Below are 13,452 nucleotides of genomic sequence, written 5' to 3' on the forward strand. Positions count from 1 at the left end.
GAGATCATAGAAAATAAAAACACAATAATCGGTTGTATTTCACAGACAAAAGAAAGTGCTTTATGAAAGTGATGCGATGATCCCCTACTCTTTCTCTTCTTTTTTTTTAACCGTTTACCTCTTCCTAGGAGAAGTTAAAGACTCGGGAAGTATATTTGTAGGACATTCTGCGCTATACAAAAAAATAAAAAAAATAAAATAAAAAAGAATGCAATACTGTCACAATGGTTACAAAAAGAGAAATAAAAAATATCCCCCCCAAAAAAATTGATCTAATTCCAAGAACAAAAATAGACATAAAGCTTCCTTCGCACTCCGTGTAAATCTATCCACATTGTGTATAAATACATTTTGTGTTTGTTTTTTTAAAAAATCTCTATCTACACATTTACTCTCTACACATATACCTTCTCTATACCTCTCCCAAAGATTACAACACTATACAAGCAGTCAGCGTGTGCGCGCCCCTCAATGTAGTAGGTACTGTTTATACATATAACTTTTTTTTTGTTTTCGCTGAATGCCACAGACATTAAGATGTTCACACATCTGAAAGGGAAGCAGAGTCCAGTTTTACAGAATGTATTGTCCGCTTTTTTTTTTGTAACTTTTTTTTTTTTTTTTTTTTTTCAATCCGGTGTGGTATGATCTACGATGATCCAGTCCATTGAGATCCTACATACACTGGGAGCAGCCACACTTTATCGGCTTCTCTACGTCTTCCACAAACGAGGATCCGTCGCTGCACTCGAACGTGTACTTCCTGCGCTTCATGCGTAATCCTGTGCAGCAGCCCTGGTTGTTGCAGGATCCCCGGCACTCTACCCAGGATACTGTACGGGTGGTTTGGCATATGGCGTATCCCCTCTGCACTTGGTAGTAATCCCTGACGGGATCCCCTCTACATTCTGACTCTGTGGATAGGACGACACATAGAATTAGCAAATATTAAGACAGTCGGCCATTATATATCGTTATGTAAAGATTATCAAGACCCTGATCCGGCATCCATGTTGGTAACTTCTTGGCCAATACTCGAATCCTGTGATTACTAGGTCTTGGCGTGATATGTCATGACAATATAGGGGTCTAATAATACTAGAGGTGTCCATGATGCCGCCTTTGGAGTGCCAAGTGGTATCCTGGATGCCAGCTTTCACGTGCCGGCACTGCTCTTGTTGGGCTACCATGAAGCACTGATGTGGGTGCCGGACCATGGACCTGTGACTCTTTTTGCTCAACTCTAGTAAAAATATGCAATGCAATGATTAAGGACATGCGTCCGAAACGCGTTTCATCTGCATTTTATGTTTTATGAGAACGGTGAAGGTTTTTTTTTTTTGTTTTTTTTTAATTATTTCAACAAAATTAAAATATAGACTTTTATGGAAGATCCTGACGGTGGGTTTCATCTTTTTTTTCTAGTACAATTAGGTAGAGATACATTGATGGTGTATCCTGGCATACCTGACAGATGTGGGTCTTGTTGCTAATTTTCACACCTCCTACAGAAGGGAAGATATAAAGGGGTGCAACCAGTCCATTCCCAGAGGTGGAGTTGAGCCCCATTCTCCAGATTGGTGGGATTCCCATTTATTAGACATTTATGTCATATCAAAAATGGCCACGATGGTTCTCCAGGAATGTTTGCACAGAGGCTTATGTATCATAAAGGCAATCCAAGAGCTCAGCTGGGAATTTTTGGGTGTAGGACTCCTTTCTCCAAGCAGGTGGGCATGATGGAACTTCTACCCTAATAAGCCGCCATGTCTTTTCTGCACACCATTGAACCCCTTGTGTAAGGTGACATGTTACCCTTACCTACCCTGATCACAGATGTCACCCACGTAGCCGTTGTCACACTCGCAGTATGCTTCCCCTATGTCGGAGATCTGACAGCGCCCGTGCTGGCATTGCAGGTTCTTGCATGGATTATAGAGCTCTCCCCCTTGCTGATTGCAGAGGGCACCCTTATACCCATCCTGGCACAGGCAGCTGTAGGTCACAGAATCCAGGGGCATGCAGGTCCCATGTACACACCTGCCGAGAAATAAGTGTGAATAAAGACACAAGAAACCGACCAATATGGAAATAGGGGTCATGTGCCAAATGGCATTAGAAATGTCTATGCGGGTAGTGGCAGCGGTGTGGTGCTGGACTAGTCAGGTTCTGACACTTGAGTCTGTCCTTTGCACAATTTATGACATTTAGCAGAAGATTATTAGATTATCCCAAATATCACAGTGGCTATGGTTAACTTGCCACTTGTCAAAACTTAAAGTGAGTCTGTCAGCAGACAATGACTGTTCAAACCAACCACATGTGCTTGGTGCACCTTTGGCATGACTGAGCAGTTCAGTGCACCTTTCCTCCTCCTCGTGTTGCATATATCTCCCTCCTTTTCTTTGATTGACAGCTCTGGTTTTACAGGAGCCAGAGGAGGATGAAGATGGATGAAAAAGTAAGATGGAAAGTGCACTAACTGTTTGGCCACACCAAGGTTGCACGGAGCAACTCTGCTCGACTTCAACAGTCACTTTGTGCATTTTAAGAGAGTCTATCACCACAGCTACTGATGCACTTGGAAGTGGATATGCACTTGATATGCAGAGCTAAAGTAAGGATGATCAGAGGTGAAGAGGTGCAGAATGGTCGGTGAGACCAGGCATTTTTATTAACAGGCTTACGCTACATTCCACCATATTACCTCTGCTGCACTTACTTATGTCCGATGCAGGGGTTGCTTATCTGTTGGTCACAGTGTGGACCCGTCCACCCCGCCTCACAGTGACACACTGGTCCGTTGGCAGCGTTGGGCTGACAGATGCCATGAAGACAGAAGAGTTTTTTGCAAGGTTCACATCCTGGCACCACCCCGGGCTTCATCTGCGTCTTGGTGAAGTCTTGGAGCTCGTTATTAATGTACAAGTTGCGGATGCAGCCGTGGAAACTGGTGCCGTTCAGAATCTGCCACAGTCTGAAAGCAGCAGAGTTGACGTCCACCGGCATGCCTGGGTCACAAACACCAACAATGACCATTAGTGATAGGAGAGGGTAGAAGAAGTACATTTTTAATATTCATTTTCCTTTTTTTTTTTTAAAGGAACAGTCCTGGAAAAAGTGATGAACTATGTTATGGCTATTGCAAAACCCGATGGCATTGTGCACAACTTCATTCTTTAAATGCAAATGTCTGCCCCCTGAGTTCTGTCCTGCTCCTCGTACCCTGCACTATGCACAACATGGTCTCCATTTTATCTGGAGTTTTCCTTTAAATTTGCCTTGTACATTGGATCGTGCCTCCTCGCTTCTCATATCCAGATGTAAGGGAGAAGATCTATCTCTCTCTTGGCCAGGCAATGGTACGAGATCCCATGTCTGGAAGGAGAATTCCATTTGTTGGGTGAGAGCAATGCTGGGGCTATGTGGCGACAGGTCACGTGGCTAAAGATCCCTCTGTGCCGCTGCTACATCCCATGCAGGTGAATGGGGGCCGAATTGCAACCTGCAAGCAGCAAAAAAAAATCCAACTCTTACTGACTTTTTGGGACTTGTCGCGGTGCCCTACAATTCCCAAATACATCACGCAACCCCCAAAAAAAAGTTGTGCAACTTCTCTTCGACCTGGTGACCATTTTAGAGCTGTGATTTTTCAGTAATAAAAAAGCCAAATTGCATGCAATTTGTGAAACTTGCATGGACGTTCATGGCAAGAGCGTTGCCAGAAAATCCATCACATCAGGAAAAATTTGTGACTCAGTGCGGTAGTCACAGGAGGTCGCAAGTTGCAATGTGACACAGGAAGTCATTAAATGTAATGGTTCCATGCACTACTGTGGCACACGTTCCCATGTGGCTTTATCCAAAGTGCATATATTGCAAGGGTTAAATGCACTGGAAGACTTTCCAAGAGGACATGGTGCAATTGTCTGGGCGAGTGGCTCCTGCATGTTCCTTCAAACTCCTGGTAAAGGATAAGGTTGCAAGTAAAACTACAAGTTCCAGAACAACTCCTGGCTGACGAGCGACTTATCCAAACCAGACTCATCCACACATCCATGCTGTATCTCTTACCTCCTACGTACAGCGGCGCTTCGCTGTTTAGTGTGTAATGTTTCCCAAAGTTGTCCATGGTCATCGGGGCGCCGCCGTCAATCGACAGATTAACCATCTGGTCAAAGGTAACTAACTCCACTGTATGGAACTGGCCGTCATTGATAGTCTCTGCGCTGGAGAAGAGGAATTGTCAGGAATACACCCTCATTATCCTCCTATTCACACAGTAATGAGTCCCCGGGGGATGTGAAGAATGGTCTGCTAATTCTAAATTACAGAGTGACAGTGTGGACATCTGGTGCACCGTGCCATCTGCCGGCGGCCCGGCTCCCATAATCCTCCGACAATGGTATCAGTATCGGATCACTAACCGATCGCTGGCATCTATAATAAATATGTCTGCGCCTGATTTACTGCGGCTCAGGTGGAGACGGACAAGGGGCAGACGCGGGATTTCATCTTGTTTCGCTAATTGTGGGAGGAATTAGCATCCAAGACGAAAGATTTACACGATCATTAGTGCAGGAATAGCGCCAATTGTCATCACACGATCCCCCCCAGACATGGGAGTGTTCTGCTTTCTTATAAATCCATTACTATCAGCTCATCATCCCTAATATTAAGGAAGACTTTCGTAAAAGTCCAAGTGTTTCTCTTCTGGCAAAACTAATCAACTTCATAATAGAATTTTTGTTTGTATGATGGTCGGGCTGACGATCGGCTTTTCTAAAATTTTGGTTACTTTCCTTTGAATCATTTATATATGTTGCTACATGCAAAAGTAAATTTACCCTTAAAGGGATTGTATCAAATTGAAAATAACATTGCTGCTTCTTTCAGAAACAGCGCCACCTTTGTCCGTAGGCTACGTCCGGTATTGCAGCTCGGATGCATGGAGTTGAGTTGCCGTTCCCACTCAGTGTATCTTATGAACAAGAGGTTGTGCTGTTTGTAGAAGAACTAAATCATATTGTTCTAACCCGACACAAGCTCTTTAACAGGCTAGGCAAACCGGTGACGCCTCACATGAGAAGCTTTACGGGCAAGATCGGTTCCAGGTTTATGTGGGCCCTTGACACAGGGGGGCATTCAGTAAGCTCCTGGCTGCCATGATACCTCCATCTGCACCCTGCAATCACATGGCATGAAGAAACACCTATTCCCCATTTCCTACCTCTTAGATGCCACGGCCACAACTGACTGTAGCATCTAAGGCGTTGATGAGATTGGAGCCATCTCCATTCTTGCAGTGTGTGACGACACAGCTTCTAATCTTAATTACCCAGATGTCTAGATTTGTTAGGCCAGAAGAAATACACTATTGTGTTCGTGTTGACTTTTGAATTTATGTATTTTTCCTTGGCTAGTCAAGAAGGACCGACTTGTATGTGTATCGACCTGAGTGTTGACATTTGAGTTGATGTTTACTGCAACTTATTGTATGGAGGGCAGCGGCTTAGTGTTGGGGAACAATGATGTTTGTTAATATGCTAATTACATATTGTACTAAGCCAGTTAGTTGTTGATTTACAAAGCAGGGGGATAGAAACTATGCAAATTGATTAAATGTTCAAACAATGAGACATGAGCCCTGCACCTTTCCCCTGACCTGTGAATGATGACCTTAGCCACAGATATAAATATAAAAGGGTTTTCTATCCTGCTGCAAAGAGAATCAGAGAGACTCTTTAGGACAGTAGTTTGGTAGCATGGCTCCAGACAGTGAGACACAGATTTGGATTCCACAGGATTCCAGCCTAAGGGTACACTGCCCTGGCTCAAAGGATACAGATCTGTTCCATTGACCATCAGAGAACCCATGGATACATTTGGGGAAACCAAGTTGGGACAATGAGGCCACCTGGCCCCATGGATATGTTGTTTGGGGTTGCCAGATTGAGACAATCTGGCCACCTGGAACCCATGGAGACACTCGGAAAAAGCCAGGCTGGGACAATGAGGTCACCTGGAACCCATGGAGTTGTTTGGAGAGGCCAGGATGGGACCCTTGGGTCTCCTGGCCTTGTACCTCAATGGACTGTCAACTTCCTAAGCTTGCCACTACCTCCTCTCTGTGGGTGTCCACCCAAAGCGGGGGGCCACTGGTTGAGATAGTTAGCTCTAAGTCCCAAAGTCGCATCTGCTCTATCCCCATAGGGCCAGCGGAAGGGTGAGACTGCATAATTTTGCACCATCTTGGGTATTTGCTGGGACTGTTCTATGTGTTTATTACCGGTTTGGTGGTTCAATAAAGTATTGCCACACTGTTTAACCCTCACCCTGTCTTGTCTGAGTAGTATTATGCCCACGGAAGACCCCAGGTCTTCACACAGTGCTTGCCAATGACTATGTCGGAAGCTGAGTCCAACCCTGCCTATAGGCTATGTTTAATTTGCCATTGGAGCCTCCATTCACGGAGGGCTTCTTGCCATCATGATTATGGAAACCATGACCGAACCCTTGTGTGCCCAGTTAAGTCAATGGGGTCATTAGCCACCAGGACAGTGTTGAAGCTTGTTATAAACTAGGATTATGACACCCATATATGAGCAGACCCTTAGGCATTGTTCACACAGGGCAGCTGTGGCAAACGATTGGAGTAATAGAAAGAAAAAAAAAGTCCCAGGTCTTACCTATAGATGGCAGAGCTGGGGAAGCTCCCGGGGTCGTAGCTGACCCTTACATGACCCTGATATAACTCCACGGCCATGTGGTCGCGATCACCATTGTACAAGAGGATTCCATTGTCTTCGGCTGTTGACACCTGCGCACGGGAGGATGCTCATTACTAAAATCTTGTCGATTTCTCATCCCCAAAAACAAACCCCATTCATTACATCCCAATGGTTAATGATAAATTAATTGGTGAAAAAGTTGCCCAAAAAAAATCAATGTAATTTAACAAGTCATTTAACATCATGTATGACATTCCCAAAAAATAGCGCCACTCTTGTGCATAGACTGTGTCTGGTATTGCAGGATTCAAGAGATTGAGGATGAGCTGCAATAGAAACACACTATGACATGGTAATGTAGGAGTTAAAGGGCTATTCCAATTTTATAATAAAATTAAGGCAATAAGCGCTTATCCCATCTATGGGATCCATGTTCACTGGTCTACACCATTATAGCCTATGGGAATTATGGAAAGAGCTGAAGGCTGCCCCTAACAATATGCCATAAAAGTAAGAGTTCCCCTTTAAGGCTAAGGCCCCACTATCAGTATTTGGTCAGTAGTCGGTCAGTATTTTTTCTCAGGAGAGGGAGACAAAACCAGGTAAGGAACAATCAGAGAAAAGGTATAATAAATGCAGAATTGGTGACTTGTTTCTATTGTACCTTTTCTCTGATTGTTCTTCACCTGGTTTGGTCTCCCTCTCCTGAGAAAAAATAATGACTGAATACTTACCAAATACTGATAATGAGGCCGTGGCCTAGCAATATAATCCACTTGAGTGACTGTAGACACTTTTCATAGCTGTTTTATGTGGATTTTGTCTTCTCATTCATCTATCTACATAGATGTTTCAAAATTCTTCTGGTTGCCCTTGGAAACAGACAACAGTTTACGTCCACCTTGTTGTCAGACATGTGACTTAACAGTTTAACAGTCATTTGAGCTCCCACAACGCACTGCTCTCTGGTATTAGGAAACTATAGGACTTCTGGACAACATAACACTTTTTTTTTTACTAATTTACTTGTTGTTTTCTTCCTTTATATCTAAAGCTAAAATAGTTACAAAGTGACTAAACATTTCATGCAAATTTCTTCTTTATGAATTTGAATTGTTCCTTATTCATGACAGCTGGGTGATTTGTCACAGAGATGCCTGAAGAAATGCCAGTATGTACAGCACACAAGTGTTACACCTGCCTATCTTGACCCCGCAATAAGTTGTATGCAAATACAGTGGGTACGGAAAGTATTCAGACCCCTTTAAACTTTTCACTCTTTGTTTCATTGCAGCCATTTGGTAAATTCTAAAAAGTTTATTTTTTCTCATTAAGGTACACTCTGCACCCCATCTTGACTGAAAAAAAACCAGAAATGTAGAAATTTTTGCAAATTTATTAAAAAAGAAAAACTGAAATATCACATGGTCATACGTATTCAGACCCTTTTCTCAGTGTTGTCTTCCTAGACCTGGCCGTCCAGCCAAACTGAGCAATTGTGGGAGAAGAGCCTTGGTGAGAGAGGTAAAGAAGAACTGCAAGATCACTGTGGCTGAGCTCCAGAGATACAGTAGGGAGATGGGAGAAAGTCCCACAAAGTCAACTATCACTGCAGCCTTCCGCCAGTCAGACCTTTATGGCAGAATGGCCCAATGGAAGTCTCTCCTCAGTGCAAGACATATGAAAACCCATGTAGAGTTTGCTCAAAAACACATGAAGGACTCCCAGACTATGAGAAATAAGATTCTCTTGTCTGATGAGACGAAGATAGAACTTTTTGGGGATAATTCTAAGTGGTATGTGTGGAGAAAACCAGGCACTGCTCATCACCTGCCCAATACAATCCCAACAGTGAAACATGGTGGTGGCAGCATCATGACATGGGGGTGTTTTTCAGCTGCAGGGACAGGACGACTGGTTTCAATTGAAGGAAACATGAATGCGGCCAAGTACAGAGATATCCTGAATGAAAACCTCTTCCAGAGTGCTCTGGACCTCTGACTTGGCCGAAGGTTAACCTTCCAACAAGACAATGACCCTAAGCACACAGCTAAAATAACAAAGGAGTGGCTTCAGAACAACTCTGTGACCATTCTTGACTGGCCCAGCCAGAGCCCTGACCTAAACCCAATTGAGCATCTCTGGAGAGGCCTGAAAATGGCTGTCCACCAACGTTCACCATCCAACCTGACGGAACTGGAGAGGGTCTGCAAGGAAGAATGGCAGAGGATCCCCAAATCCAGGTGTGAAAAACTTGTTGCATCATTCCCAATAAGACTCATGGCTGTACTAGCTCAAAAGGGGGCTTCTACTCAATACTGAGCAAAGGGTCTGAAAACTTATCACCATGCGATATTTCAGTTTTTCTTTTTTTAATAAATTTGCAAAAATTTCAAAATTTCTGGGGTTTTTTTCAGTCAAGATGGGGTGCAGAGTCTACTTTAATGAGAAAAAAAAATAACTTTTTAGAATTTACCAAATAGTTGCAATGAAACAAAGATTGAAAAATTGAAAGGGGTCTGAATACTTTCCGAACCCACGGTATATATTTATATGGAAATCCAGACGTAACAGGACATTTCTGCAGTGGATCCTGCGGCAGTCATCCCGGCTGTGTTTTATGCTGCCGATTATGCTGTGGATTCACTGTATAGGGGTAAAATCTGCAGGAAAGCATTGGAAATCTGCAGCGTTTTTAGATTTTGGAGCTGATTTTTTTTATAATGAGCTTTAAAAACCCCCTATCCGCATATATACAGTATTGTAAATCGCTGCAGGTTCCCGATGCTCCGTCCCTTGCAAATCTGCTTCATCTTGACCCTTAAAGATCATCTATAATACAAAAATATTCCTAATCTGTAAAGTACGACCTTCCATGAATTCCTTCGATTTCTGTACTAGAAATGTGACCGGAATCAGTGAGGAAATGCAATAATCCAGAAGATCTGATAATCTGGCATCTGAAGTCACCGATTATGGGAATGTCACCGTTGCACTAGGTTATTCGGCATCTTTTACGTTACCTGCGCTTTTCTTGTATCGCTTTACTCCGTTACATGTAACATTTACATTTTGTCAGTTTTTTTATTGAGTGATGTTTGCAAACTGCAAAGTTCCAACCTCAGCACCGTGGAGCAGATGGGCTGCATTTATTTCTGCTGACACTTGGCGCCATTATTTTTGATAGGATTGATAGCTTATTTACACCTACCTGAAGAGTGATATTCGCCCGGGGCCAGTTCTGTAGGTCTGTGAACTGCAGGTAGGTGTCTCTATCCACAAAATTCACACTCAAGAGTTTCTCGCACCTGTTCCCTCCGAAGCCAGGAAGGCACTGGCACACCGCGCTGTTCCCCAGGTCGATGCACTTGGCTCCGTTCTGGCAGTCGGCTAATTTACAGGGGTTCGTCAGGGTGGATGATTGTGATGGCATTTCACAGAGCTGCCCGCTGAGAGACGAGAGAGATGGGACAGTTATAGAAATGGATACTGCCGTACACGCTCCCCAATCCTCAGACATTTACAACCCATGTAAAGAACTCCAGAATTTTGCATTTTTTGTTAATGAAGCGTGCCAAAGCGTGTGTGTTTTCATTGGGAGAGAATGTTGGCATATCCCATAGCAATCCAATGTATATGGGGGCTTATAGAGGGGGGCACAAACAGCAATTCCTTTCCTAAAGAAATTAAAGGGTTTTTTTTATCATCATAATTAGGTAAAATTAGCCACTTTGCCTTTTACTTCTTGTTAAAAATTTTCTCCGTTCTCAAGAAAACTGCAAGTTACCAACCAACTCTGCAGTGACCACTTCCTATACAAGGAGAGCTGTACTTAAAAGCTCTTTGTTGTAAAGCTTGTGAGCGCTGCTCTGAAGCTGGATTTGGGACGTTTCAGTGCTCCTGCGGTCCTCCGATGCTACAGAGATAAGACTGCCTCTGTTTGTATTGGAGAGAACACAGTTCGCACCAGCGGTGCAATAATGCTGCTGGTGGAAACTGTCAATCATCCAGGAGCGCACTGTCCCGTAACAAGAAGGAAGCCAGGAGGGAGAAGAATGGGGCGCGCCACAGGAGAGATCAGGAAAAAACTCTTTAATTTCCAGCTGCCACATTTCCAGTTCATGGAGATGCCAAGTGGCTACAATGTAGAAACCATAATGTAGGAGTGAACAAGAAGAGGAAAACAAACAAGAAGCATCAAACTTTTTATTTAAAGCTTTATCAGTTCCTCAGATGAAACCCAGGATGAGCGTCCGATGTGATACAGTGGTGACCTACAGGTATAGCAAACTTAAATTTGTATTTTTTAGGGTATGGTCCCAAGCTTTGTCCATATATACTGTGTGTGTATATATATATATACATATACAGTACAGACCAAAAGTTTGGACACACCTTCTCATTTAAAGATTTTTCTGTATTTTCTTGACTATGGAAATTGTACATTCACACTGAAGGCATCAAAACTATGAATTAACACATGAGGAATTATATACTTAACAAAAAAGTGTGAAACAACTGAAAATATGTCTTATATTCTAGGTTCTTCAAAGTAGCCACCTTTTGCTTTGATGACTGCTTTTCACACTCTTGGCATTCTCTTGATGAGCTTCAAGAGGTAGTCACCGGAAATGGTCTTCCAACAATCTTGAAGGAGTTCCCAGAGATGCTTAGCACTTGTTGGCCCTTTTGCCTTCACTCTGCGGTCCAGCTCACCCCAAACCATTTCGATTGGGTTCAGGTCTGGTGACTGTGGAGGCCAGGTCATCTGGTGTAGCACCCCATCACTCTCCTTCTTCGTCAAATAGCCCTTACACAGCCTGGAGGTGTGTTTGGGGTCATTGTCCTGTTGAAAAATAAATGATGGTCCAACTAAACGCAAACCGGAAGAAATAGCATACCGCTGCAAGATGCTGTGGTAGCCATGCTGGTTCAGTATGTCTTCAATTTTGAATAAATCCCCAACAGTGTCACCAGCAAAGCACCCCCACACCATCACACCTCCTCCTCCATGCTTCACGGTGGGAACCAGGCATGTAGAGTCCATCCGTTCACCTTTTCTGCGTCGCACAAAGACACGGTGGTTGGAACCAAAGATCTCAAATTTGGACTCATCAGACCAAAGCACAGATTTCCACTGGTCTAATGTCCATTCCTTGTGTTCTTTAGCCCAAACAAGTCTCTTCTGCTTGTTGCCTGTCCTTAGCAGTGGTTTCCTTGCAGCTATTTTACCATGAAGGCCTGCTGCACAGTCTCCTCTTAACAGTTGTTGTAGAGATGTGTCTGCTGCTAGAACTCTGTGTGGCATTGACCTGGTCTCTAATCTGAGCTGCTGTTAACCTGCGATTTCTGAGGCTGGTGACTCGGATAAACTTATCCTCAGAAGCAGAGGTGACTCTTGGTCTTCCTTTCCTGGGGCAGTCCTCATGTGAGCCAGTTTCTTTGTAGCGCTTGATGGTTTTTGCAACTGCACTTGGGGACACTTTCAAAGTTTTCCCAATTTTTCGAACTGACTGACCTTCATTTCTTAAAGTAATGATGGCCACTTATTTTTCTTTACTTAGAATTTGTATTATGGCAAAAAAAAGCAGCTAACAGTCTATTCAGTAGGACTATCATCTGTGTATCCACCAGACTTCTGCACAACACTACTGATGGTCCCAACCCCATTTATAAGGCAAGAAATCCCACTTATTAAACCTGACAGGGCACACCTGTGAAGTGAAAACCATTTCCGGTGACTACCTCTTGAAGCTCATCAAGAGAATGCCAAGAGTGTGCAAAGCAGTCATCAAAGCAAAAGGTGGCTACTTTGAAGAACCTAGAATATAAGACATATTTTCAGTTGTTTCACACTTTTTTGTTAAGTATATAATTCCACATGTGTTAATTCATAGTTTTGATGCTTTCAGTGTGAATGTACAATTTTCATAGTCATGAAAATACAGAAAAATCTTTAAATGAGAAGGTGTGTCCAAACTTTTGGTCTGTACTGTATATATATATATATATATATATATATATATATATATATATATATATATATATATATATATATATATATATATATAGTGCCTTGAAAAAGCACTGAGGTAGAGGAGGTTTGCAAAAAAGAATGGGCAAAAATTTCTAGCTAGCACTGCACATCACCCAGAAAACACAATCCCCACCGTCTCACATGGTGGTGGCAGCATCCTGCTGTGGGGAGGCTTTTCTTCAGCAGGGGCAGGTAAGCTGGTCACAGTTGATGGGAAGATGGATGGAACTAAATACAGTGTAATCCTGGAGGAAAACCTGTTAGAGGCTGCAAAAGACTTGAGACTGGAGCATAGGTTCACCTTCCAGCAGGACAACGACCGTAAACATCCTGCCAGAGCTACAATGGAGGGTTTAGATCAAAGCATATTCATGTGTGTGAAAGGCGCAGTCACAGTCCAGACCGAGACCTCACTGAGAATCTGTGATAAGACTTGGAAATTGCTGGTCACAGACGCCTCCATCCAATCTCACTGAGCGAGCACGAGTGTGCAAAGAAGAAGGGGCAAAAATGTCACCTCTAGATGTGCAAAGCTGGTAGAGATAGACCCCAAAAGACTGCAGCAGTGATTGCAGCGAAAGGTGGTCCTACAAAAGTACTGACTCAGGGGCTGAATACAAATGCACCTCACAAATTTCAGATTTATATTTTTAAAATACTTAGAAAACCAATGTATCATTTCCT

General features: G+C 43.2%; 1 protein-coding gene across 1 annotated transcript in view; it reads right to left on the reverse strand.

Annotated features, from left to right (window-relative positions):
• Positions 1–349: 349 nt before the first annotated feature.
• SLIT1 (slit guidance ligand 1) overlaps positions 350–13,452 on the reverse strand; it is a 382,364-nt gene continuing 369,261 nt past the window's right edge. Inside the window, exons 32-37 of the mRNA XM_073684951.1 lie at positions 9,943–10,180; positions 6,690–6,820; positions 4,075–4,229; positions 2,723–3,011; positions 1,826–2,040; positions 350–914 (exon numbers count right to left, since the gene is read on the reverse strand). Coding sequence (XP_073541052.1) covers positions 676–914; positions 1,826–2,040; positions 2,723–3,011; positions 4,075–4,229; positions 6,690–6,820; positions 9,943–10,180 — 1,267 coding nt within the window. The 3' untranslated portion in view covers positions 350–675. The remainder of the gene's footprint in view (positions 915–1,825; positions 2,041–2,722; positions 3,012–4,074; positions 4,230–6,689; positions 6,821–9,942; positions 10,181–13,452) is intronic.

Source organism: Phyllobates terribilis, unplaced genomic scaffold (assembly GCF_046119375.1).
Source record: "Phyllobates terribilis strain yellow unplaced genomic scaffold, ASM4611937v1 Scaffold_5__5_contigs__length_657084704, whole genome shotgun sequence".
In the NCBI taxonomy this organism is placed as follows: domain Eukaryota; kingdom Metazoa; phylum Chordata; class Amphibia; order Anura; family Dendrobatidae; genus Phyllobates; species Phyllobates terribilis.